Genomic DNA, 23,550 nt, shown 5'->3' with positions numbered 1-23,550 from the left:
ATTTTAGGGGGAAAAACAGCCACTTGAATAATTCAGGGGGAGAAAGTGCTATATGTATATAACTTAGGAGGAAGAAGTGCCGTTTTTCCAAAATAAAATTAAAAATAAAAAACGAGTTCCGCTTCATCTCCAGGCTGCCGGAAACGAAGAACCAATCTTCGTCCCTAGTGGAGACGAAGAAGGTTCCTTGTCTCCGGCCAAAGACGAAGCGGAAATCTTATTGTTCTTTTTTTTTTTTTTAATCTAAATTTTGTTACTTAAAATTATTAAAATAAAATTTTTAAAAATATTTTTTAATATGATAACTTCTATGTTAGCAAATTAGCATATTGCTTTAGTTTAATTACATCATTTTACGTTGTTTAAGGACCAATTACATATTTTTTTTTTAAGTTCAATAGTTTAATTGCATTTTTCTGTATAATTCAGTGTCTTATTTTATCCTTATTCGAAAGAAAAAAAAAAAAAAACTAATGTTTCCTTATACGGAGTAATAATTAAATACTTTGTAGTGTGTAATTAAAAAAAAAAAAAAAACATCACTTCTTCTCCCAAAAAAAACACCTCTCTTACGATAGCGATTGGCAATTGAGCAATTGGCAAACCGTGTTCACCAATCAGCCTGGGGTTTCCTCCAAAGTCCGTGACGTGCACACGGTTGCGTCGTAGACTTTCCGCAACTCTTTTCCATTAATACAATTATTCTTCTTCTTCGTCTTTCTCTGTTCCGCCCTACAAATCAGGAGCAGTTTTTACGGTTTCAATTTTGTCTCTATCTGATCGAAACAGCGGGCGGCGATGGGTGAATCTCAGGCACAGGAGCAGGAGAATGGTGCGTCTTCATCAGCTTCTCATCCCGACGTTCACTCTCTCGACGCCTCTGTCTCAGGTCTGCTGAGGTTGCATATGTGTCTGTAATGTATATTCATCCTTATAAGGATCGTTTCTTCATTTCCTGAATTAGAATAAGCTGGTGGAATTTGAAGTTTTTCCTGACGCTAAATATTTGATTCCTGCTTCTAATCCCTTGTTTTTGCGTATTTGTGTATTGGTTGCGGCCTTGAGAGAGATAGATTTGTATGAAAGCTGTGATGTATGGAATTGTTTGATTTGGCTGCTTTTTTCTCTCTATTCTGATAAGCAGTTTTAGGAAAATGACAAAAATTCGTTTAATGCTACGATTTAACTGCCAATCTGCCAAACAGCTAAACGTAAAAGGAGTTGACTACCAAACAACCATTTTTTGTGTGCCTTGTGCTGTTGCGAGAAACCTAAAGAAAGTCATTCCAAGTTATTTGATCAATTAACTCTTTATATTCCATTCCATTGCTTAGTTTATGATAGCTCCTGTTTAAATATAGTATTCTGGAATCTGGATGTATTATTTCGAACATGTGTATTTTGTGTGGCTGATGTATATTCCTTTGATTAGGACTTCGTGACAAGCATCAAAAGGAGCTGGAAAACTTGACTCTTGCAACACAACCAGTCAGGACGATTCGATTTTTCACATTAGCTGTTTTAAAGTTCCTTCAGAGACCAGTACTTTGCACCTCATCAAAGCTCAGTTGGCTTTTTCTTACAAGCACCCTAGCTGCTGGATTTGGGATTTTATTTTTAAGCTTCAGGAAGCCTTATGCAGAGGTATTAAATTGTTGTGTTTCCTGCTCCACATAGCTAATATGTTCATAATTGGTTCGCCTCTGGTTGTTGTAAATGAATCATATTAAGAACGTGATTATATCCATTTCTGAAGTGTGTGCATGTATTGATGAAGTTCTAGGTGAAAAATAACAGTGTATGTGTATGCATAAATACTTGTGTGTATATGTCCCTTACTCCCTTAGCTTTTATAAGGCCGTTTGTTTCTTTAAAAATTGGTGCTCAAGAATAGTAAAGGCAATACGTTTTTCAGAGCTAGATATGCAATTCCTTTGTTCTTTCTACAACCACATCTAATATGCATTCCTTTTCTTAAGAGCTTAGTTGATCCATAAAGTGTTAATTTCAAATGAACCGCCCATCAAAACTAAGAATTTGGAGAAGTCATGCATTGGACAAGTTATATTATGTTGCTTTTTGTTTTGTTTTGTTTGTTTTTCTTTTTCCTTCCCTTTTAAAGAATAATCAGCTGATCCCAATTAATTTACCAATGCAAAGCCCAGTTCTCTGTAGAAATGAAAGCTTAACTCTGCATCATCTGAAGAAACAAATCATGCAGTTATTAAAACTTAATCACCTACTATCTTATAAATAATGTTATGCGAGTATGTTGTTTTTGACATGAGGGATGCTGATTATCATCATCAGCTGACTTTGAAGGTGCCACAACCTTTACAGGAACTCTTCAACTATATTCAATTCGGAATCTGGTGGGTAGCACTTGGAGTAGCCTCATCAATTGGTTTGGGTGAGTGAAAATTAGGTTTTGGACCTTGAGAATATATTTCAAATCTTTTCATGTTCACTTGCATGGTAACTTTCTTTATCCAGTGATTATTGAGGCATGTGTTCTAAACTGTGTATGTTCACGTTGTGATATATTGTATTCAGACCTTTGAAAATTCATTTCCTCGAATTCTCTGACCGCTTAATAAGTGATTTAAGATCCTACGCTCCTAGGAGTCCTAGCCATGCTTGGTTAATCCATTAGAAAGTATTATCATACACCATGAGGAAACGGTACCAGTTCAGTTCATTGATTACGTTTTCTGCTATTTGTGTGTGGTTTTGTGCATTGGTTACTCTCATTTTGTACTCTGCATATGATACTAAGTTATAGTACTTCCATATCTGCCATCCACCAGGTTCTGGCCTGCACACGTTTGTCTTGTACTTGGGCCCTCATATTGCGCTGTTCACCTTAAAATCAGTAAATTGTGGTAGGATTGATATCAAAAGTGCTCAATATGATACTATTCAGTTTAGAAGGGGTCCTTCATGGATGGATAAGGATTGCTCTGAATATGGGCCCCCCATATATTCTTCACCTGATGCTCGGATTCCATTGACGAGCATATTGTATAAGGTTCAGATGGAGGCTATGTTGTGGGGTATTGGAACTGCACTTGGAGAGCTACCTCCTTATTTCATCTCTAGAGCAGGTATGAATGCTAAAGCTCGTGACAATTAGTGATCTTGATAAAGAAAATGTACATGCTGTAATACCCCACAAGATAATATATATGTTAGGCTGTTTGTTTTCCTAATGAAATGGGCCTTAACTTTACTTCCCAAGTCATCTCACTGGAACTATAGCCTTAAGCAAACATTACTTTATATCAAATGATTGAATGGATCAAGGCCTTCAAGTATCTATTGTAGGACAGTGTCATAGATGCAAGCAGATGCTTGGGAAACTATGTTTCATTTTGTTGCCAACAAAGGAACTCTACTTTCTGTAATTCCTGTTCTTACATGAAAATCACACTATCACAAAGTATAAATATTGTATTAACTTCCCCTGTCCTAATAGATTGTTACTTTGTTAGCTGATCCCACAGTTTATAGCTTCTATAAGAATAAGAATTTGAACCCTCTAGTTTGCAATGCTTTGCTAAAACTCAATTTATTCTTTCGAATTATTAACTTAATGGAGGTAACTACTGTGGCAATGCATAATTATTTCCAACTTCTAAAATTTTACAGCTTCTATATCGGGTCAGAAGTTAGACATGGACGATATGGATTCTTCTGAAGAAGAAGATTCTGGAGTCATTGGGAATCTCTTAAACCAGATCAAGAAGTGGTTTCTCTTGCAGTCACGATATCTGAATTTCTTCACAATTTTGCTTCTTGCCTCAGTAATTATCTCACTTGGACATTTTCATTCAAAAATGCAGAATGTGTCAACATCTCAGTATCTCACCTTTGCATCTAGATGTATGTTACAGTTAGTCTCTAGGACATAGCACCCCTTGAATCAGTTGAATGTCAAGCAACTTAACTTTCTATGTTGGCAGAAATGTTTTCTTTGTTGCTTTATGTTATTGAACAAGAGAAAATTCCACTTTTAGCCCCATGACTATTCTGCATTGCCATATTTAACTGGACTTTTAACTTGACCATATTTATTATTTAGTCCCACGACTTTGTTGATATTGTCACATTTGGTCATGTTAAATTTTTTAAATCTAATTTGACTTTAATTTCTAGGACAATCTGGTAATTTGACAAATTTAATTTTCTATTTTTTCTTAAAAGCACTCATAAATGACATAATATAAACAATATCATATAGAAAAAACTAATTTTTCATAAAACAAAGTCTATCAAATTATTGTTTATCATATCATTTATGAACATTTTTTCTACAAGAAGAGGAGGCTAAGATTGTAAATACCCGAATTGTCATAAAAAGTAACGTTAACTTAATGGAAATTACAATGGAGGATCAAATATGGTAATATTATTAAAGTTGTGGGACTAATTGTGGTTAAATTAAAAGTTGGAGGCTAAATGTGACAATGCCACAATAGTTGTAAGACTAAAAGTGGAATTTTCTCTATTGAACAATTTGGATATGTTTGCAATTTTTTTTATTCTCTTTATGTGTTTTTTCTATTAGGTTTGTTCTCTTAAATTCTTATGCTTTGTTTTTGTCTGGCTGAAAGATCACTGATTATTAACAGTGTGATTTTATGAAAGTTAAATATTTCAATATTTACTTGTAGCAGTTTTGTGGTTTATGGGTTTATTTTTCATTTTTTCTCCTTTTAGTCTGTACACTTGTATTATGATTTTTTTTTTTTTACTTTTTATTATTAACACACTGCATGCATTCCTTTCCAATTTGTAATTTTGTTAGGTGCCAAATCCTCTATTTGACCTTGCTGGTATCATGTGTGGACAATTTGGCATCCCATTTTGGAAGTTCTTTACAGCAACGTTGATTGGAAAGGCAATTATCAAGACTCACATACAGGTTTGCAATCCCTAGAATTGCCAATGTTTCCAGCTTAATCATTTTTGTAAATTCATATAGTAATTTTGCATTCACAAATTTTAAGAATAAAAACAGCTACATCAAGAATGTAGCGCATATTGCAGTTTGATTAATTTATTTGCAATCTGTACCTTTTTCTGTTGGGCTCTGCTAGTTAGTTTGGTTTATGAGTTTGTATTTCTGGCTCATCAAGGATGGTGGTTGAGTTCTAGCTTCTAGATTTTTGAGTAGCACTGGACCAAATGGCAACCTTTTCATTCCATGGCAAAACTATATTAGGAGTATGTTTTGGCAATAGGATCATGGTAGGTTTTTCTGATAATAAACAAATTAAAAAAAAAGCATTACCTTAATTCACTAGGTGCCATATTATGATTATTGCTGTTTTGGGTGTTCTGTAGGAATGCAGAAATCAAATGAATTTCAAATTTATGGACACTCATTTAGGTTGCTTGCCCACATACTTGGTTATAATTTTGAGAATGTCTTTCAATTGGTCAACTGGCTATGATTGAGTTAGCATCTAAACCTCAATAGAAATGTTGACTTTGGGACCACCTCATATATAGTTATTGGCTTCCAAGCTCATGTTAAAATTAGTTGAGTTTTGAGATAATTTTTAGTTGATCTATTCTGTGAAATCTTTGTTTTGCAGACTGCATTTATCATCTTACTGTGCAACAATCAGCTTTTGGACTTGGTCGAGAATTGCATCAATCTCATCCCTGGAGTTGCATCAATCCTTCCTAACATCATGACCAAATTGCATGTCATTAAACAGAAGTACTTGGCAGTATCTCCTCCGATTCAATCAAATGTCAAGGTAACAGGATATCCTTCTTCCCTAAACTTCAAATTTCCACGAGTACTGCACAGAAAGGTTGATTCAGGATATCCCTGTTTCCTCCTGATTGGTTTTGTGGTCTAAAACATCAACTGCTTATAGATTTATACTAAAACTTTTCACAGATGGGATTGTTTCATAAAATCTTTGATGTACTCTTTTGGTACATGAAAATCCATTGTCTTAGGTCTAGAAGTCCCTACCTTAACCATTAGCTAGTGTTCAATTATCTTCTCACCTTAGCATTAAAAATTTCAGCTCAGTATTATTTTCTATACTTCAAGTGTCCCAAAACATTGGTCAGTTGAAGGCTCTTTCATAAAAGAGGGGAGATTGCTCTAGTACAGATGGCTACTGGCATATTGGTAGTGCATTTGTTATCGATATTGCACCTTATAAGTAGTTTCTTGGCTTCAGGGGAGAAAGTGGGATCTGTCACTCGCTTCGATATGGAACACTGTTGTGTGGCTCATGCTTGCAAATTTCTCAGCTAAGGTTGTAAATGCAACTGCCCAAGGGTGTCTGAAGGAGCAGCAGGAGAAAGAGTTGGCCGCATTTCATACGGGTTAATGATCAATGCTGCCCACTACACGGTGCTTTGATTTTAGCTACTATCATCACTTCTTATGGCTGTATGTTTTTGAGCAGCCATAAATAGCAGTATAGTGATGGATACAGTTTAGCAAATAGCACTGCCAGAGGCGCGACTTAAACCGTAGGTTAGCCTCTAATTCATGTATATAGATCAACAATAAGCATTGGATTTCATTACCCACATATGTTCTCAAGCTTTTAATTACCTATAGATACTATGAAAATATAGTCAGCTATGAAACTAACATTTATTTATCATTTTATGTTAAAAATATATATAAATATTGTATTGTATGTACTTTCCTGTTGGATTAAATTTGTTGAATGATTCTTGTTTTAGTCTTGAGTTTTCTATGAGATTGATAGGTTTTTTGCTGAAATAAGAGAAAATTGAGATGGCTGGACAAAAAATAGGACATTTTTTAAAAAAAAAAAAGTTGGTCAGAAATGGGGGAAAAAAAAAAAGATTTTGACATGGTAAAAACTCAACAGCTTAAACTAGATTTTTTCATTTTTGTCCCACTTTTGAAAATGTTCCATTTTTGTCCAGCCATCTCAAATTTATCCTATACTAGTCAAAAACCCAGATTGATACAAGCTTGTGAGTGACAGACATATCAAGGATTTGAATAATGCATTGAAAATTGAAAATGATTTTTTTTCTATAATTTGCTTACAGTACACACATACATCTAATGCTTGTGGAGTTTTACACATGATACTGATACAGCTCCACCCTTCAATACAACTTGCTTAAAATAAAACCATGATTTAAAATCACACTATACAGAAAATAAAACACATTTGAGAGCGCCACAAGTCCCTAAGGGAAGCTGATCCAGCAGCCAAGAATACCATAAGATAGATATGCCTGCAGTTTTGATTGCTTCAGGCATTTCCTCTTCATGGGAGTTTTCCAGCATTACTTCAAATGAGGGTAATATTATGCGGTCTACTATAAATGCAGATGAAGATGATAGGCGAGCACGTGGTATATCAATGCATCCCTTCTTTTGGTTGCATATTCGAAACAAGATGTTTGATTCAAATTAAGCTAACCCCACCTGCCTCTCCCACCTAAAATCCTCAGCAAATTGAGCAATGGCTGTTCGGGGATCACCGTTTGACTCAGCCAAGTAGTATTGAGCAGTCTCATTATCAACTTGCATGCTCCTCCTCAAGGAGTCAATCACCCTTCTCTTACCATGTTCGGAGGTCAGCTTTCTCAATACACATTTGGGTTTTCCATCAGGGTTGCCCTCAAGATACAATACTGCCACTTCCCTTTTTGCATACGTATCCAGCTCCACATAGCATGTGCCCTCTATTAGCAGCTCAGGATTGCTAATAGGAATGAGTAACCTCTCCCTTGAATATATGCCATGGTCACTCATCATATTGTTCAAGCGTTTTATATCCATAACCTACAGAAAAGAATAAAGAAAAAAAAAAAAAAGATTTAGAGAGTAACATTTTCTTTATAAAATTTATGGAAATAAACATTTTTTAAGAGTACTGGGTTAAAAATAGGCACATATATTAATAAAAACAATAATAAATAAAATAAAATTGTTACAATGAAAGAGGAAGATATGGATTTGAGAATCCATATATTTTGTTTAATTGAGAATACGGAAGATGAAGATACTGTGGAAAAAGTATTCAAATTTGAACAAAGAATGATTTATATTTGAATGAAACTTTGATTACTATGCACACCCATTGTTGTTAATGAAGGAGACGATATATATTTTGTAAGCCTGCTGTGTTAGGAGTTTCACACTTCTAGTCAATAAAAACATGCACACAGAACACCATGATATAAAGATATGCATGCCTTGCTATAAGAACTAGCATGCTTAGGTGATCAGGTTTGCACACAAGCATGATAAAGTTTGGAAGAATATATTAAAACAAATATTAATAGAAAAAGCCATGCACACTGTGTTGCTAGTTGCTACAAGAGTTTGCACAATATGGTAGAAAGTCTCACATGCTAGCATAATAATTTAATATTAAACACATACAAGACAAGCACACAGTGGTACTCAACTTTGCATGCCAACTAGGGAATGCCACACTTGACACTTGCATTAGCTATCTGGGAGTTTGAAGTTAAAGAATGATGACAAGAAATCAAATTTTTACTTTATTCTACTGCCAATTTCCATTTAGGATGTATGTTGACTGTTGTCCATGGGATGTTATCTAACAGGAAAACAAAAGTCAGTGTGATTACCGTAACCAACAACTCATGGTAAATTAAGTATATTCTTTTGTTTCCTTTCACTCATTCAGTCTACATCCAGCCAGTTGCTAGAAATGAATTCACAGTGTAGAACATGTACTGTGTATCTATTGAACTCTGATGAATAGAAAACTGTACAAGATAGGTATATATACATTCTAGCAGAAGAGTAAACCAAGCTCTCAACCACTCATTTCAAATTCAAAATGAGTAGTTGAGAGCTATTCTCTCAACCTCCCTCAACACTCTCTAACACACAGCATAATGAGAATTTAAGCTTCATTAATTTGAATGGAACCATCAGACATTATTATTCAATGTGTGCAGCTTAACACACATAAACAATCAAGCTTCAATAAAGAAAAAGATCTAAAATCATATTGCATCTTAAGTATTCCTCTCCCTGAACTTAGGGCACAGGAAAAGAAAGGCAGAGCTAAAGGCTCTGCTGTCTGGGAAGTCTAGCCTAATGATGTATCCCGTAATTCAAGCCAGAGAATCTATGAATATCCCTGTAGTTTGATCACAATTCCATGATGCTCAATAACACTCCAAATCTCCAATACTACAATCAAGGAGGTATTTGGGGTAAATAGATGATATATATACTAGTTCATTTCTGTCACCTCCGTCATACACTTGAAATTCATCAATCTGCTTCTTACAAATTTATTCCTGGTCAATCTTTCATCAACTGTTTAACCCTTCAGCATTGATCTTTAAATTATGAGCTTCTGCTAACATAGTACTAAAAACCTATGAAGCTTCACTTCCTTTGAAGTTATTCCAATTGCCTTCAGTGACTCCAATAAGCAGAATATTATAATTATACAGAACTAATTGCAGAACAATACTTCTGTTGGACCTAACTCTATACCTCCAAATGCAGCAGTAATTCATCAGTTCAATGGTATCCAATGAAACGAGCAATTCTTTCATGAATATATTCAAATTCACATTGTACCTTTTAGTGCAAAATTAATTGTTTGAATCTGTCTACACTAATTTTTATTTTATTTTTTTGGTTTTTATAATTATACAAAGGAACAAAAGCATAGAGGCATTACGCATATATATAGAGAGAGAGTCAGAGAGAGAGGGGGGATGAGAGAGATCATACATGAACCGAGTACTTGACGGCTAGACTAGCAACAGTATCACCACGGACGATTCGGTGAGAGATAGCGAATTTGGAGATGGTGTTGTCTCTCCAGAAGCCGCCGGAGCTAGGGCTTCCGATGACTTGTTTGAGCTTCCAGGGAGCCTTGAATGCCCTGGTCTGGATCTCCCTATCGGAGGCCACCGCATTCCAGAGCCTGGAAACGCATGCGGCGCGTGCTAAATCAGGCAGCGGGAGCTTCTCCAGGATTGCGCGGAGAGTGTCGTGGCAGATCAAAGCAGAGAAATTGGAATTCATCGGCGAGATCACGGCGTCTCCGCCGTAGCCGGTGGTTGTGATGGAGGAAGAAGTTGGGAGTGTTTCAGGCGGATTCAACGGTTGGAAAAGTTGCTCCTCTTCTTCGTCACAACAACATCCCATTTTTGTCGCTGGGTTTTCGGTGCAGTTTTAGTGGTTGGGAGGCTATGCCATTGCCATTGCCGCTTTTAGAAGCTTGACTAAAGTATATAGGATAAGGCGTGGACTGACTTTTATGCCTTAACGTGATTTGGTTGCTACTTGCAATAATTATTCCCATATTATTCCTCTACCCCATTCAATTTTTTTTTTTTTTTTTTTTTTTTTGAAAACCTACCCATTCAATTTTATTACTCCCTAAAACAAATTTCAGCATTTTCCTAATGAGTTTGGCTAGGCTGAATTTATTCTTATAATACTCTCTCACTCTTAAAAATGGATCCTATTCTTATATCACAAAATTTACAATTCATTTACTATTTTTTCTACATCTTTACAATACTCTATCACTTTAAAAAGAATAAAATAAATAAATAAATGAAAACAAAAATAAATAAAAAAGTTCAAAAAGCCTGTCAGTTTGCAAACTTGCAGCAGGAGCTTATGTTTAGGCTAACCTTATCCCCGCAAATATCTCCCACTCTCAAAAATGGGTCCCACTTCCACATCATCCCATTTGCAAATCATCTACTATTTACACCACATCTCAGCAAATATAATCTATTTTGAAAAGTGGACCCCAAACAATAAAATAAATAAAGAAAACAAACAAAAAGTACATATATAAAATAAAAAATTAAAAAAAAAGGTATAAAACTGCTGCCGCTACTGCTGTGGCAGCAGCTTTGTACGATGCAAATGGTTTGCCAATTTGCATTACTTGCAAATTGGCAATCCAAGTAAGCAATAAAAATAAAATATAAATAGCATATTATTCCACCTCATTTTACCACATCACTTTGCCAATGGGTTCTTTGCAGGGATGTGGTTAGCCTTAGGCTGAAATTATCCCCGCAAGTGTACCTATTTGCAAGATGATTTGACATTCCACATAATTTATTTATTTTGGTAATAGGATGTGTATTGCAAACTTATAATTCTAGCAAGTTTGTAAAGTACAAAAAAGACTGCGGAATTGTAGCCTTTTTGTACTTTAGTATTGCAAGGCAGCCTGCAAATTTGTCATTTTCTTTATTGAGACTCATTTTTGAAAGTGAGAGAGATTTGTAGGGATGTAGTGTGAATAGTAAATAATTTGCAAATGGGATGATGTGAAAGTAGGATCCATTTTTAAAAGTGGGAGAGATTTGCAGGCATAATGTTAGCCTTAGAAACTACCAAATAATTAATCATTCTTAATTTAAGAATCTTTGATGTGTTATTTGGCAAATTATATCGTGCACCGCGGTGCATAATCGATTATGCACCGCGCTTCAAAATGGCGTCGTTTTGTTTAATGAAAAGAAATGGGGCCCGTTTCGCGCCGTTCCGCAAAAAGTAACCATGTTATTCAGTTTCTTTTTGTATACACTGCAGTTTCAGTTCAACACAACTACATTTTCATTTCAATATAACTACAGTTTCATTCAACATCTATACACTCAAATATGTAAAAATGTTATTTAATTTTATTTTATATATACACTATAGTATCATTAAAACACAACTACATGATCATTTCAATATAACTATAACTTCATTGCACAATATATACTCAAATATGTAAAATGTTATTCAGTTTCATTTTATATACACTGCAGTTTCATTTCACCACAACTACAGTATCATTTTGATATCAGTGCAGTTTCATTTGATAATATATAAAATAATACGTGATGCAGTGTCAGTTTAGATACACTGTAGTGTCAGTTTAGATACGTTGTAGTTTCAGTTGGTAATTAACACACCAAAAAATGCGCACTCCGTTACGGTGAACGGCACGCCGTTTCTTTACTTTAAAAAACGGCACCGTTTTAACCGCTGTACACGTACACAATATAACAACAGGTGTTATTTACTATTTAGAATAAAGAGATAGCAGTAATTCAATTCCAAAAATGGTATGAGGTAATTTTTTTTCTTTTCATTTTCCAACTATTATTCTTTATTCCTTTTTCCTTATGTTTTCTTGCCGACGATGAGAGCACATAACACAAACATACTAAGAATTTCCTGAAAGTCAACTACACATTATGCAACTATTACTTCAGAATTCTCATAATTTACAAGAACAACCATACCCTAATTGAAGGAAACAAACCATAAAAACTTCATATCAAATAGAAAACTATCATTCAAAGCTCAACTTTCAGATTTCTAAGGATTTTGGGATGACTTGCATTTCAAAAAACTAGTTATGAAAAGATGAGGAATAGTTCAAATCCAAGTAACCATTTAACTATTGTTAGGCACCTCACAATAATCAGTGGCCTTGAGAACTCAAAACACCAACTACTCTCCCAGTCTGCTATAGACCTTCACTTTCAAGCAATTACACTTCTTGTAAAACTAGTGTCATAAAAAGAGCAAAAAGCGATAAATATCAGTACATCTTAGTTTGGCTTCCAAGAACAATCAGAGTCTACTTCCCGATAAGTTGAAGCGAATCACATACCCCATCCATGTCCAAGCCCATAGGCATCCATATATCCAGCATGGGCGTTACCATGACCATGGCCATGGCCATCGTGGTGCTCGTGGCCATGACCGTGGTGGTGGTGGTGGTGATGGCCATCATGACCCGAGTTTTGTGCTTCGTTCAACATCTTTTGAATATGCTCGGGTACCTGTTCTTCCTCGGACGGTTTAATGGTTTTGGGTAAGGAGGAAACGAAACGATAAATGCTTTCAGCTACCTCTTCAGTACTGTGTTCCTGAAACCCGTGAGGAACACTTCAGTTATCGGATAATAAGTAATTAAATATCTATAGTATCTCTATGCTGAGATGTTAAAACGAAATTAGCTCTTCAAATATCTCTATTGCTAACCAACTTAGTTGGCGTGAGTGGTCGTGCTCTCTCATCCCTTAAGGGAGGTCAGGAGTTCGAACCCCCTCTCGTATGGAAAAACCAATCTGGCCAACACTTTGCCCCTTAATTGAGTCGGTCCAGTGCAAATGGGTATTAGTTTGAGTATGGTACGGCTTAAAGGTGCCTCCTAACATGTGTGATAAAGTGGCACTTACTAACATATACAATATGACTTAAAGGTGCCTCCTAACATGTGTGATAAAGTGGCACTTACTAACATATACAATATGACATACGTATAGCATACTTGGAGCAGACTCGAACAAATATATTTCCCTAAAATTACTGCCTTGAAATCTATAGAAAGAAGGACATTGTAGAATATGAACACCTCAACTTCAAGATGTCTTCCTAACCTACCTTATATGTTAAGAGAGGCAATTTATAAAGAACAGGTTCAACCTCAATCTATGAATTATTACTTGTTTCCTAAATAGCTTTGTCTTTCTGATAAACCAAATCTAACTAATTTCTATATCAGGAAACAGATTATAAAGTCATTTTGTTAGCAACTACATACAAAATTCACAGTGCAATATCATCATTTGATGCAATTATATGGATAAGCAGATAGATAATTGATCATCACCTGGGGCCACCTTCCACCGGAATGAGTTACAAATTTTGCCCGGGGAAGTGAAGCAGCAATATGCTGCCCCTTTTCGCCCCATTCTTTCGACGAGCCAGTAGACCAAATCACTTGCATTGGCAGTGCCTTGACCCCATCAGAAGCACTCCATTCGGCCAAATCGAGGCTATAATTTAGCCTCTTCCCCATCCCAACAATAGCTCTCCGGCCATCCCTTCCTGCCAAAAGAATCCTATGTGCCTCGGCATCTGACTTACTCACTGATTCACAACAATACTTTTCGAGGAGTCTCGTGAACAAGAACCCAGAGTGCAAAACAGCCTCCCTGATTACTGGCACTCCGAACGCCCACAAGGGCAATGCGGGTGCACTTGGTTCACTATCAAGAATGGTGACACTCCTTAAGGTTTTCGGGTTTTCAGATACCCAATTGGCACTCAAACTCAAAGCTGAATCATGGAGTACCAAATCCACAGGTGCCAATCTCATTGCTTCAATCACTTGCCCCAACACCCTTCCCATCTCTTCAGGACCCAACTCTATAGCCTTAACTCTTTTCCTTTTTGGAACTTCATTTTCCTCATAGTTCACATACCCTTTCTCAACCAGCTGATCAAACCCCCAAAACAGCCCCTTTTCCCTAATCTCATTGTACACATCCCAAACCCCCACTAACCCCCTTCCATCCCCACTCTCTTCCTCCACAACCACAGACTTATCTGAAAATCCCGACCCGGGCAGATCGATCGCAATTGCATGAACCCCTTTCTGACCTAACCACTTAACAATTTTCTGAAAGGCAAAAGTGCTGCACCCAAGCCCATGAACAATGAGAACATGGTCTGGTGACTTAATGGGCCCTTCTTGGATCGAAAAGACTTCAACTTGGGGGTGATTGAGCGCAGTCTGGACCTTGATGGTGCGGCCATTTGAATAGTGGCGGCGCAGATTGGGAGGCAGGCTGAGGAACCAGGCCTTGGGGTCTTTAGGAGAGAAAGAGGACAGAAAGATAAAGAATAGAGTGACGAGAGAGACTAGAACGGTGAAATAGAACCAGAATTGAAATGGATTAGATGTATTCTTGGTGGTGGGGGAGGTCCGGGTAGAAGAAGGTGGAGGAGTGCGGGGTTTAGGGGGTGGTGAAGTGCGGGCTTTAGGTGGTGGGGTGGGTGAATCTGGTTCTTCAGTTATGATCGCCATTGTAATGCTGGTGATTGCTGGAGTGTATTGGCATGAGCTCTGATCAAGACTGAAGGTAAAGATTCGTGGGATGAAGGCCTGCACTATGAAAAAGGCAAAAAGCTGTTTTTGAGACCTTTAGTTTAAGGTATAAATATATTATAAGTTTTGTTTATTTTTAAGGTATAAATAAATTATAAAGTTTATTAAAAAAATATATAAATTATAAAGTTTTGTTTAGCAAATAAAAGAATTTAGAATAAGTTTTTATTTAAACAGTTATTCAAAAATTTAGAATTCGAATTAAACTTTATAACGGTACGGGTTGACATGAGAATGACATTTGATGTGACCAACTTAATTAAGGCGTTAATAAAATTTAAATTGAACATGTTAGTAATATTGTTAATTTGTTGATTCTAATTGATTAGTATTGTTTTACTCCATTATTTTTTCAATATTGTTACCGTTCATTATATCATATTTATGTATGTGTATGAACATATATTTTGACCAGAGTTCACAATACATTGTGAACCCTGATCCACGATATAACAATTGATACCACCCTACAAAATGAGACTTTGAGAAAGTAATCTTTGGGCACGGTTTTGTGTGACTCTATACGCCTCTTCGAATGCTCCAATTTGTCATTTGTAACTCTTACAACGCCTTCAATGATCCATTTATTCCAACTTCCATACAAAACACTTGAAAAATACTCATATTTGCATTGAACATGAAAAATTGTACCAAAATAAACGAACAAAGCAATATAATATATATATATATATATATATATATATATATATACGGAGTATTACGTAATATTGACATTTTGACATGACATGAAATTAAATATGGTGCAAAACATTAATAAATATAAATTTATAAAATTAATTACATTCTTATTACATTTGTACATAAGTTTAGTGGCTAATTAACTAATTTTTTTTTTGAGGATTGACATTGATTATAGTTTCTAACCCGAAGGTCATTGACAATGCATGCGATCTCTTTCACCCCTAGATAGAGAAGTCGACAGTAACGTGAGTACCTATCCTAGTTGCGCGGTACTAACAGTAGAAGGAAGAAGAGAGGTGTATTATATAGAGTAATTACTTGTTGGGTGTTGCTAAAGTGGTCAAAGTTCAGGGCGGCATGCGATACGTGCAGATGAGTGTGTAGTTAGAACCATCATGGCTTGTTTCTTCTACTGGCTGCTTTCCCCTTGTCATTGCAATCCAAAGCTCTTGACTTGAACTTGCTTGAATTGAGGTAGATGACCCAAGTAATATTTTTCTTGTACGTAGGATGACTTGTAGGATGCACTATTGAGTTGGACTTTTGTTTGGGTTGAGGCAAAATGCTACGCCAAAGGGAAGAGGAAGAAGATGATTTTCAACACACTTACATTTGGGGGACCACAAAATTACACACATTATTGTTACTATGATCCACATAATATTTTGCTACATTATAATAAAGTCACTTCTGCAAAAAAAAAAAAAAAGTTAAACGTACCCAAAAAAAAATCTTTATTTCCTCTTGCGTCTCTTCCCTCTCACGTTTACTAAAGCGTGAAAGCAAGATTCAGGAAAACCACATACCTTATGACCTTATCTCGCTGTCTCATTCTATTTCTCCGATGACCACGGCGGTGACCGCTGCTACGATGTCTCTCTCCACCACCATGCTCCGCCGCTCCTCTACCCTCCACTATCACACTCGCCACTCCCGCTTCCCATTGATCTCCCTTCCGATTCCTCGCAAACTCCACTATCCCCTCAAATTTCCCTCCAGCTCAGCAAATTGCCGCGTCCTCATCGTACGAAACTCCAGCAACATCGCTGCCAAGCCATCCTCAGAGTTCCAGAAAAAGCCTCGCGGTCTCGACCAGGAAGACAGGCTTCGCGCCCTCCGCCAGCTCTTTTCGAGGCCTGATATTAACATTGACGCCTACATCATACCTTCACAGGACGCCCACCAGGTGAGGTTTCGTTACTTCATCAAGTTTCATGTCATTTCTGCTCACTTTTTTTTTTTAATGGAGGAGCAATCCCCCTCAAAGATACATTTGTTATTATTGTAATCCCCAAGGATGTAGGGGATATTCCAAAAGGGAAAAGAAAAGTTTGTGAATTAAGTTAAATCTTTGTTGTCATTAATACAGTTGTTTTAATAAATGCATTTCTTTTTTTTAAATTTCTAGAGTGAATTCATTGCTGATTGTTATATGCGGAGAGCATATATATCAGGGTTCACTGGAAGTGCAGGAACTGCAGTTGTCACAAAGGATAAAGCAGCCTTGTGGACAGATGGGCGCTACTTTCTGCAGGTTTGAAATGGGAACATTCATCAATTATTGCTTTGACTTTCATTTGTCTATGTGATGGCGGTGCCTTGTAACCAATACTCATTGTTGTTGACAGGCTGAGAAGCAGCTGAGCTCTAGCTGGATTCTCATGCGATCAGGTAATTGGGGGGTACCCACTCCCAGTGAGTGGCTCAACAGTGTTCTCTCACCTGGTTCCAGGATTGGAATTGATCCTGTGAGTACTACTCAAACTTTCATTTGTGTTTTTGGAATTTGGATTGATGAATATTTGCCTCTTCCTGTAAAAGCAGAATTAGAATGTTTCTTTCTATTTTGTCTTTTGCAAAAAAATGTAGAATTAGAATGTTATGCTGCTTAGGTTTGTTTATAAACTTTTTGGAACAGAGATTAGGCAGCTCCCCATTGAAAATGGGCAAAGCTGGTTGGAAGAATGTGTTGAACATCATTCTTATTTGGAGGACATTGTAAAACCTTTACCGCATGTTTGGTTCATGGAATGACTTTTAGGGGAATAGGAATAATGTTCCATAAGGAATGAAATAGGTCAAGAATAAATTAGGAATTCTATTCCATTGTTTGGTTCATTGAAAGCATTTTACTTTAGTGTTTCGTTGGTTTAAGGAATATAAATGGAATAATCATTCAAAAACAAATATACCCCTACCATGAATATTACGGAGTATATATAAAAGTGTGTGCGCGTGTGTGCAAACGTGGGCTCCCGCAAAAGGGTGTATATGATATTATGGAAAAATAGTTATTCTAGGTTTCCTTGTAAAAATCCTGTGAACAATTATTTTATTCTTGAATGTATTTTCTACAATTGGGTTAAGCCAAAGAACAAATACTCCAACACTACTTTTATCATATGCACTTTCAACTAGATGTGCAGTGTCCTACAAATTTATGCCATTCTTAATATTTCTCATCCTTGTCAATCTTTCTGTCTTTCCTATCTCCATTAAACTTTATGATTTTAAGTAACTGCTACATTTGATTTTGTCTGATAAGTCGCTTTCATGTTACTTGTGCGAAGGGAGCAGTTTTTGTTTTCATCAGATGCTGCAGAAGAACTGAAAGAGGACATATCTAAAGGAAATCATGAATTAGTCTTCTTGTCCAATTTAAACCTTGTTGATGAAATATGGAAAGAATCAAGACCACAGCCTCCTAAGAAACCAATTAGAGTGCATGACCTGAAATATGCTGGTGCAGATGTGTCTTCAAAGTTATTTTCCTTGAGGTCTGACTTAATTAATGCTGGTTCATCAGCAATTGTTATTTCCATGCTTGATGAAATTGCCTGGTTATTGAACTTGGTAAGTTCTCTTAACCTTCCTCAGGCCTCTTTTGAACTGTTGTGCTTCTTTTTTTTTTCCCCAACATTTTTAATTGAGGTTGTTGAAATTGTGTATCTGCATGGTGTATTGGTGCGCACATTTTTTAATTAAATTATTTTTTGACAATGAGAGATGTGAAATTGATTTCCAGACATAAATGAATGATATAATTTTGGTCCATTACAAGAAAAATGATGCAGTTTGTCGCCTCCAATTTTTTAGAAAAGAACTAAGTAAAATCATTGTAATTATATAATTTGTTGCTTATCAAATGATGTAGTAATAAATGAAAATGCTTCCTAGTGGAGATAGAAATGTGTCATTAATTTTTTTAGGTTGCTCATATATGACCACCATCTTAGGATGCCAAAATGGCAACATGTGTTGGAATTCAGATGGCACAGGAACTCAATCTCGTTCATCAACTTGGTTTCGTTTTGACATATTTTTCTTGTTTCAGTTCTTGAAAGGTTAACTGGTATTTGTGTTCTTATAATCTATTTGCCTTGTTGTAGCCAGTTTTGGAAGTAGTAGAAATGTTTTAGTTGATACTTGATAGTACCCTGCATGAATTTTCAAATTTCCATGATTTCATGCTCAACAAAAATTCACGTCTTTGTACTTCTAACCATAATGGTCCCTTTTTTTCCTCCACCCAAAGAAACATTGCAATCAGAAGGTAGTGGTACTTGTATTACATGCTTTGCCTTTTCCAAGTCTATGTTCAATGTTTCTTGGTTATTTAACATTGACATTCATTATCACTTGAGGGAAAAATTTGGCATTCATTATTCTTGATGATTATACAGAGGGGTAGTGATGTTCGACATTCACCTGTCATGTATGCATACTTGATAGTGGAGATTGATGGAGCAAAGTTATTCATTGATGATTCTAAAATCACACCAGAAGTTATGGATTACTTGAAGAGTGTAGGTGTTGAACTGAGAGCATATGAATCCATTCTTTCTGAAATTGAAAGGTGATTTTCAAGATTGTGCATTTATGCTCTCAACTTGCCTACTTGGTGTATTTTTCAAGTGCTATATAGCTAGTTTTCAAGGTTGTGCTGCTGTGTACCATGGTTGGTGTTTGCACAAAATTAGTACCATAGGATTAACAAAATGACCTGACAAGCACAGATTATTTTCTTAATGTCTATGCTTTCTCAGGAAAAGAGTGGATAGGGATTATGTCTATGAATATAATCAGGAACACTTTTTTTTTTATACATTTTTATGAAGAAACATGGCCGTATTCACTTCTGATATAAAAAGTTTCTGCTCAGTTTGGCAGAAAAAGGTGCAAATCTTTGGCTGGACAAATCAACTGTTAATGCTGCTATTACAAATGCATACAAGACTGCATGTGATAGATACTCTAGGAGCCCTGGAATCAAAAAGAGAAATAAGAAGAGCACAAATCTTGACACCAATGGTTTATCAGGGCAACCCCATGCATTATATAGGAGTTCTCCTGTGTCTATGGCCAAAGCTGTGAAAAATAGTGCGGAATTGGAAGGCATGCAAAACTGTCATCTAAGGTAATTAAAATTGAAGCTGCTACATGATTTTATTTTTTTATTTTTTTTATTTTTATTTTATTTTTATATACTTTTACTTGTGACAAATAAGTCATTGGCAGTGCATCAATTGCAATATGTAATATGGAGTATCATGTTGCATTCTTTCATATACTATGATTGGTTAATTTTCTGAGAATAACTATGCCTTTGATGGCTAGTTTGGCTGTTTGGTTTAAAGAGCAGATAATGCCTTCTTTAGTAATTAGAATAATAAATGTTTGTTTGTCCAGTATATATTGGATAAAAAATTTGCATGGGATATTTGTAGTCACAGATTAATTTCAATATTACTAGTATATTGCTGCAACAATAACAGACTTTCATAAGTCTGTCAAATACTTATGCATTAATGCCAACTATATACTGGAGAAATATATATCGTTTAAACAAAGATGCTTGTCTTTCTATACAGAGATGCTGCTGCTCTAGCACATTTTTGGGCCTGGTTGGAGGAGGAAATCTGCAAGGATGTGGGTTTAACAGAGGTAGAAGTTGCAGAAAAACTTCTTGAATTTCGATCAAAGCAATATGGCTTTCTTGATACCAGCTTCGATACTATAAGTGGTATATTAGCCCTCTTTTTCAATTATTAGGGTTATTTGAAAAGTAAAATTTGAATGGTTTTTTTCCCTCTATAACGGCACTTCTCTCTCTGATAATGTTCTTAGTTGGCATGAGCACATTCATACTCAATTACATGTTTGACCATTCTGCAATACTCTTAATTAGCTTCTATTCTTCTATGTACACAACATTGGCATTTGGTAATGTCAAATCTTTGGTGATGCTTTTGACCTCAAAAGTTAATGTTTTACAAAAACAATTAAATCCAAACCACTACTATGTCTAGTCGTCGTTTTTTTATAAACCAATGATCTCATGGATGTGAGTTTTAATTGTGCCTCAAAATAGTGCTTACATTTCCTCTCCAGTGAGTTTATATTCACACTTCATCCCTATTATATTGCTATTTCAGGTTCTGGTGCGAATGGTGCGATCATTCATTACAAACCAGAGCCTGATAGTTGCAGCATTGTGAATCGACATGAGCTTTTCCTTTTGGATAGTGGTGCTCAATATGTTGATGGAACAACTGACATAACAAGGACAGTCCATTTTGGTGAACCATCTTCACGAGAGAAAGAATGTTTCACTCGGGTTTTGCAGGTGTATATTTGCATGTTTATTTCTAGTTTAGCTTCTTGAGTAACACATTATTGTAATGGAGAGCTCTATTACCATAACTTGGTTGCTGTTTGGTTTTTAACTTGTTATCTGGTGGATTGGTGGTGGTGGTCACCACTTGCATTTAGTCAATGATAGTGTTTCTTCCAGCTGAACTTCAATCTTTTCAGGGTCACATAGCACTTGACCAGGCTGTCTTCCCCGAAAACACTCCAGGTTTTGTACTGGATGCATTTGCTCGATCATCCTTGTGGAAGGTTGGCCTTGATTACCGACATGGTAATTGTACTTTCCTTGTTTCTTTTTTTTTTTTTTGATAAGGAAGGAGATATTTCCTGAATGTTTGCCAGTTCCAGAAGAGAGATAAGTGATAGATGGAAAATGCAATTCAAGGAGCGCATGCATTTATTGTACTTGCATGTTTTCTACTTGTCGCGTTAACAAGGTTTATTCCATCTTTTACTTAGGTATTCCTTCTTTACTTTACTTTTTTTTTTTGGGTGTTGGATCTGTGTCCTGTCTAGGAACTGGGCATGGTGTAGGAGCTGCACTAAATGTTCATGAAGGCCCTCAAGGCATTAGCTTCCGTTTTGGAAACATGACTCCCATGGTGCCAGGCATGGTAGTCAGCAATGAGCCCGGCTACTATGAAGACCATTCGTTTGGCATTCGGATTGAGGTAGTGCACCCATTTAGTTAAATCTGTGTCCTCATTTCTATACATCATCTAATATATGGGTTTCTTGGTGGGGTTCTCTTGGCAAGTCAACTCAAGCTTGACTCTTTCTGCACACTTCTATAGTGCAATGGTGCTTATTCTAACATTTGATTGTTGTGTGGAATTTGAACCATGTTTTCCAGAATCTTCTTTATGTCAAGGAAATGGACACTCCAAATCGTTTTGGCGGGATTGGATATCTTGGATTTGAAAAGCTTACTTTTGTTCCTATACAGGTATTTGAGCTTTAAAAAATTATGTTCATCTAACATTTTTTGATTTCCTAGTCTAAAACCCTGTCACATTTCATGACACTTATTCTGTTGTATATTGGCATATGATGCACTTGACTCACCAGGCTTGGCAACCCTTGAATAGATGTTCATTGTAAATTTGTGTCATATGCATTGAAATTGTGAATGATATTGATTGATGATGAATTTGACGAACATCTCTTCACCTTTGATGTTTTTCTTTTTATGTTTTTGGGTAGGCTAAATTGGTTGATTTGTCAATACTCTCTGCTGCTGAGGTTGCTTGGCTGAATAGTTACCACTTGCAAGTGTGGGAGAAGGTAAACAGTTTAGAGTCACCCTTTCCCCCATATTTGTGAAGATTTATCCAAGTTGGAACAATTGTTATACCATGGACCAAGGTTCATATTGCATTGTAAATTCTGATTTAAAAATTGTGTCTGCAATTAACACATTTTGTACTTGCAGTTAACAATTTTTGTACCTGTAAACAAATAGAAGACACATAACATGGTAATTACAAACACATAACTTGATAACTACAGTCTACAGACACATAAATTGTTTACTGTAGTTATAATATATTAACTTCAGACATAAGATGTGGTTGGCTAACATATTGTGTCTGCTGTTAACATATTTTGTACCTACAGTTTGTCTGTAGTTATTATTCTATGTGTCTGTAATTACTATGTGATGTGTCTTTAATTTGTTTATAGGTACAAAAACGATTAATTGTAAGTACATAATATGTCAACTGTACATATAGAATCTGAAGATTATTTTTAGATAAGGGTCTATATAATTTGCTAAGTTGGAAGTGCTTTGGTTGGGGTATAAAGTGAGATGGATAGGTGGTGCTTTGTTATGAATAGAAAATGTGATTTGACAGGTTTCAGGTTTAGTGGATGGTCGTGCTCGGGAATGGCTATGGAACAACACAAGGCCTATCGATTCATCTCCAACTCCTACTTAGTTAGTTAGTTACTCTTTACCGCCATACCCCATACAAATATACGTCTGTTGTGTATATCAAGCATTCAACCCTAAATATTTGTTCCAGTATGTCAAACTTAATTCGCTGTATTTGTCTAGTTCAAGTTTGGTGTATGTATGGAATAGTCCAAAAATGAAAATATGCTTATTCCATCGTTTGTTAAAGATATTTTATTTTCAAGAATATTATTCTCAATAATGACTTATGCACATATATAAATAAAACAGGGTTTGTAAATTCAAAGACAAGGAACCTCTACTAAAATTAACTCATTCGAAAAATAATTA

The 23,550-nt window shown here is 35.9% G+C and overlaps 4 protein-coding genes across 6 annotated transcripts; 2 read left to right on the top strand and 2 right to left on the bottom strand.

Moving 5' to 3' along the window:
• The first annotated feature begins 588 nt into the window (after window positions 1-588).
• LOC109182236 (vacuole membrane protein KMS1-like) lies at window positions 589-6,699 on the top strand. 2 transcript variants are annotated; one of them, XM_019332349.1, is made up of 8 exons: window positions 589-889; window positions 1,433-1,644; window positions 2,341-2,410; window positions 2,808-3,104; window positions 3,649-3,803; window positions 4,808-4,924; window positions 5,601-5,768; window positions 6,207-6,699. In XM_019332349.1, exons 1-8 carry the CDS (start codon window positions 799-801, stop codon window positions 6,357-6,359), a joined length of 1,263 nt encoding a protein of 420 aa, XP_019187894.1. In that variant the 5' UTR covers window positions 589-798; the 3' UTR covers window positions 6,360-6,699. The 2 variants fall into 2 exon arrangements, with proteins under 2 accessions (XP_019187894.1, XP_019187892.1); XM_019332347.1 differs by having other exon boundaries at window positions 2,311-2,410.
• A 299-nt stretch (window positions 6,700-6,998) lies between these two features.
• LOC109181990 (F-box protein At1g55000) lies at window positions 6,999-10,271 on the bottom strand. The gene is made up of 2 exons (XM_019331984.1): window positions 9,752-10,271; window positions 6,999-7,807 (listed from the first exon to the last, which is right to left on the bottom strand). Exons 1-2 carry the CDS (start codon window positions 10,169-10,171, stop codon window positions 7,433-7,435), a joined length of 795 nt encoding a protein of 264 aa, XP_019187529.1. The 5' UTR covers window positions 10,172-10,271; the 3' UTR covers window positions 6,999-7,432.
• Window positions 10,272-12,354: 2,083 nt separating this feature from the next.
• Window positions 12,355-14,976, bottom strand: LOC109181989 (protein AUXIN RESPONSE 4). Its single transcript, XM_019331983.1, has 2 exons — window positions 13,668-14,976; window positions 12,355-12,921 (listed from the first exon to the last, which is right to left on the bottom strand). Exons 1-2 carry the CDS (start codon window positions 14,865-14,867, stop codon window positions 12,655-12,657), a joined length of 1,467 nt encoding a protein of 488 aa, XP_019187528.1. The 5' UTR covers window positions 14,868-14,976; the 3' UTR covers window positions 12,355-12,654.
• Window positions 14,977-16,394: 1,418 nt separating this feature from the next.
• LOC109182258 (probable Xaa-Pro aminopeptidase P) lies at window positions 16,395-23,427 on the top strand. 2 transcript variants are annotated; one of them, XM_019332380.1, is made up of 13 exons: window positions 16,395-16,836; window positions 17,059-17,184; window positions 17,279-17,398; window positions 18,228-18,503; window positions 19,334-19,506; window positions 19,813-20,067; window positions 20,522-20,673; window positions 21,086-21,276; window positions 21,465-21,573; window positions 21,819-21,973; window positions 22,156-22,248; window positions 22,506-22,586; window positions 23,159-23,427. In XM_019332380.1, exons 1-13 carry the CDS (start codon window positions 16,495-16,497, stop codon window positions 23,240-23,242), a joined length of 2,157 nt encoding a protein of 718 aa, XP_019187925.1. In that variant the 5' UTR covers window positions 16,395-16,494; the 3' UTR covers window positions 23,243-23,427. The 2 variants fall into 2 exon arrangements, with proteins under 2 accessions (XP_019187925.1, XP_019187926.1); XM_019332381.1 differs by lacking the exon at window positions 22,506-22,586.
• Window positions 23,428-23,550: the final 123 nt, after the last annotated feature.

This window comes from Ipomoea nil, unplaced genomic scaffold (genome assembly GCF_001879475.1).
Source record: "Ipomoea nil cultivar Tokyo-kokei standard unplaced genomic scaffold, Asagao_1.1 scaffold1043, whole genome shotgun sequence".
Classification (NCBI taxonomy): Eukaryota; Viridiplantae; Streptophyta; class Magnoliopsida; order Solanales; family Convolvulaceae; genus Ipomoea; species Ipomoea nil.
The sequence above is the reverse complement of the archived record's forward strand: the minus strand, read 5'-3'. Positions and strand labels throughout refer to the sequence as shown.

Coding starts and splice junctions, on each gene's coding strand:
- LOC109182236 (XM_019332347.1), top strand. CDS start 799: ATGGGTGAATCTCAGGCACAGGAGCAGGAGAATGGTGCGTCTTCATCA. Junction 3,105..3,648: donor TTATTTCATCTCTAGAGCAG/GTATGAATGCTA, acceptor AAAATTTTACAG/CTTCTATATCGGGTCAGAAG. Junction 4,925..5,600: donor TTATCAAGACTCACATACAG/GTTTGCAATCCC, acceptor TTTGTTTTGCAG/ACTGCATTTATCATCTTACT.
- LOC109181990 (XM_019331984.1), bottom strand. CDS start 10,171: ATGGGATGTTGTTGTGACGAAGAAGAGGAGCAACTTTTCCAACCGTTG. Junction 7,808..9,751: donor CCGTCAAGTACTCGGTTCAT/GTATGATCTCTC, acceptor TCTTTTCTGTAG/GTTATGGATATAAAACGCTT.
- LOC109181989 (XM_019331983.1), bottom strand. CDS start 14,867: ATGGCGATCATAACTGAAGAACCAGATTCACCCACCCCACCACCTAAA. Junction 12,922..13,667: donor CCGGTGGAAGGTGGCCCCAG/GTGATGATCAAT, acceptor CACGGGTTTCAG/GAACACAGTACTGAAGAGGT.
- LOC109182258 (XM_019332380.1), top strand. CDS start 16,495: ATGACCACGGCGGTGACCGCTGCTACGATGTCTCTCTCCACCACCATG. Junction 19,507..19,812: donor ATTCTTTCTGAAATTGAAAG/GTGATTTTCAAG, acceptor GTTTCTGCTCAG/TTTGGCAGAAAAAGGTGCAA. Junction 21,974..22,155: donor CGTTTGGCATTCGGATTGAG/GTAGTGCACCCA, acceptor CATGTTTTCCAG/AATCTTCTTTATGTCAAGGA.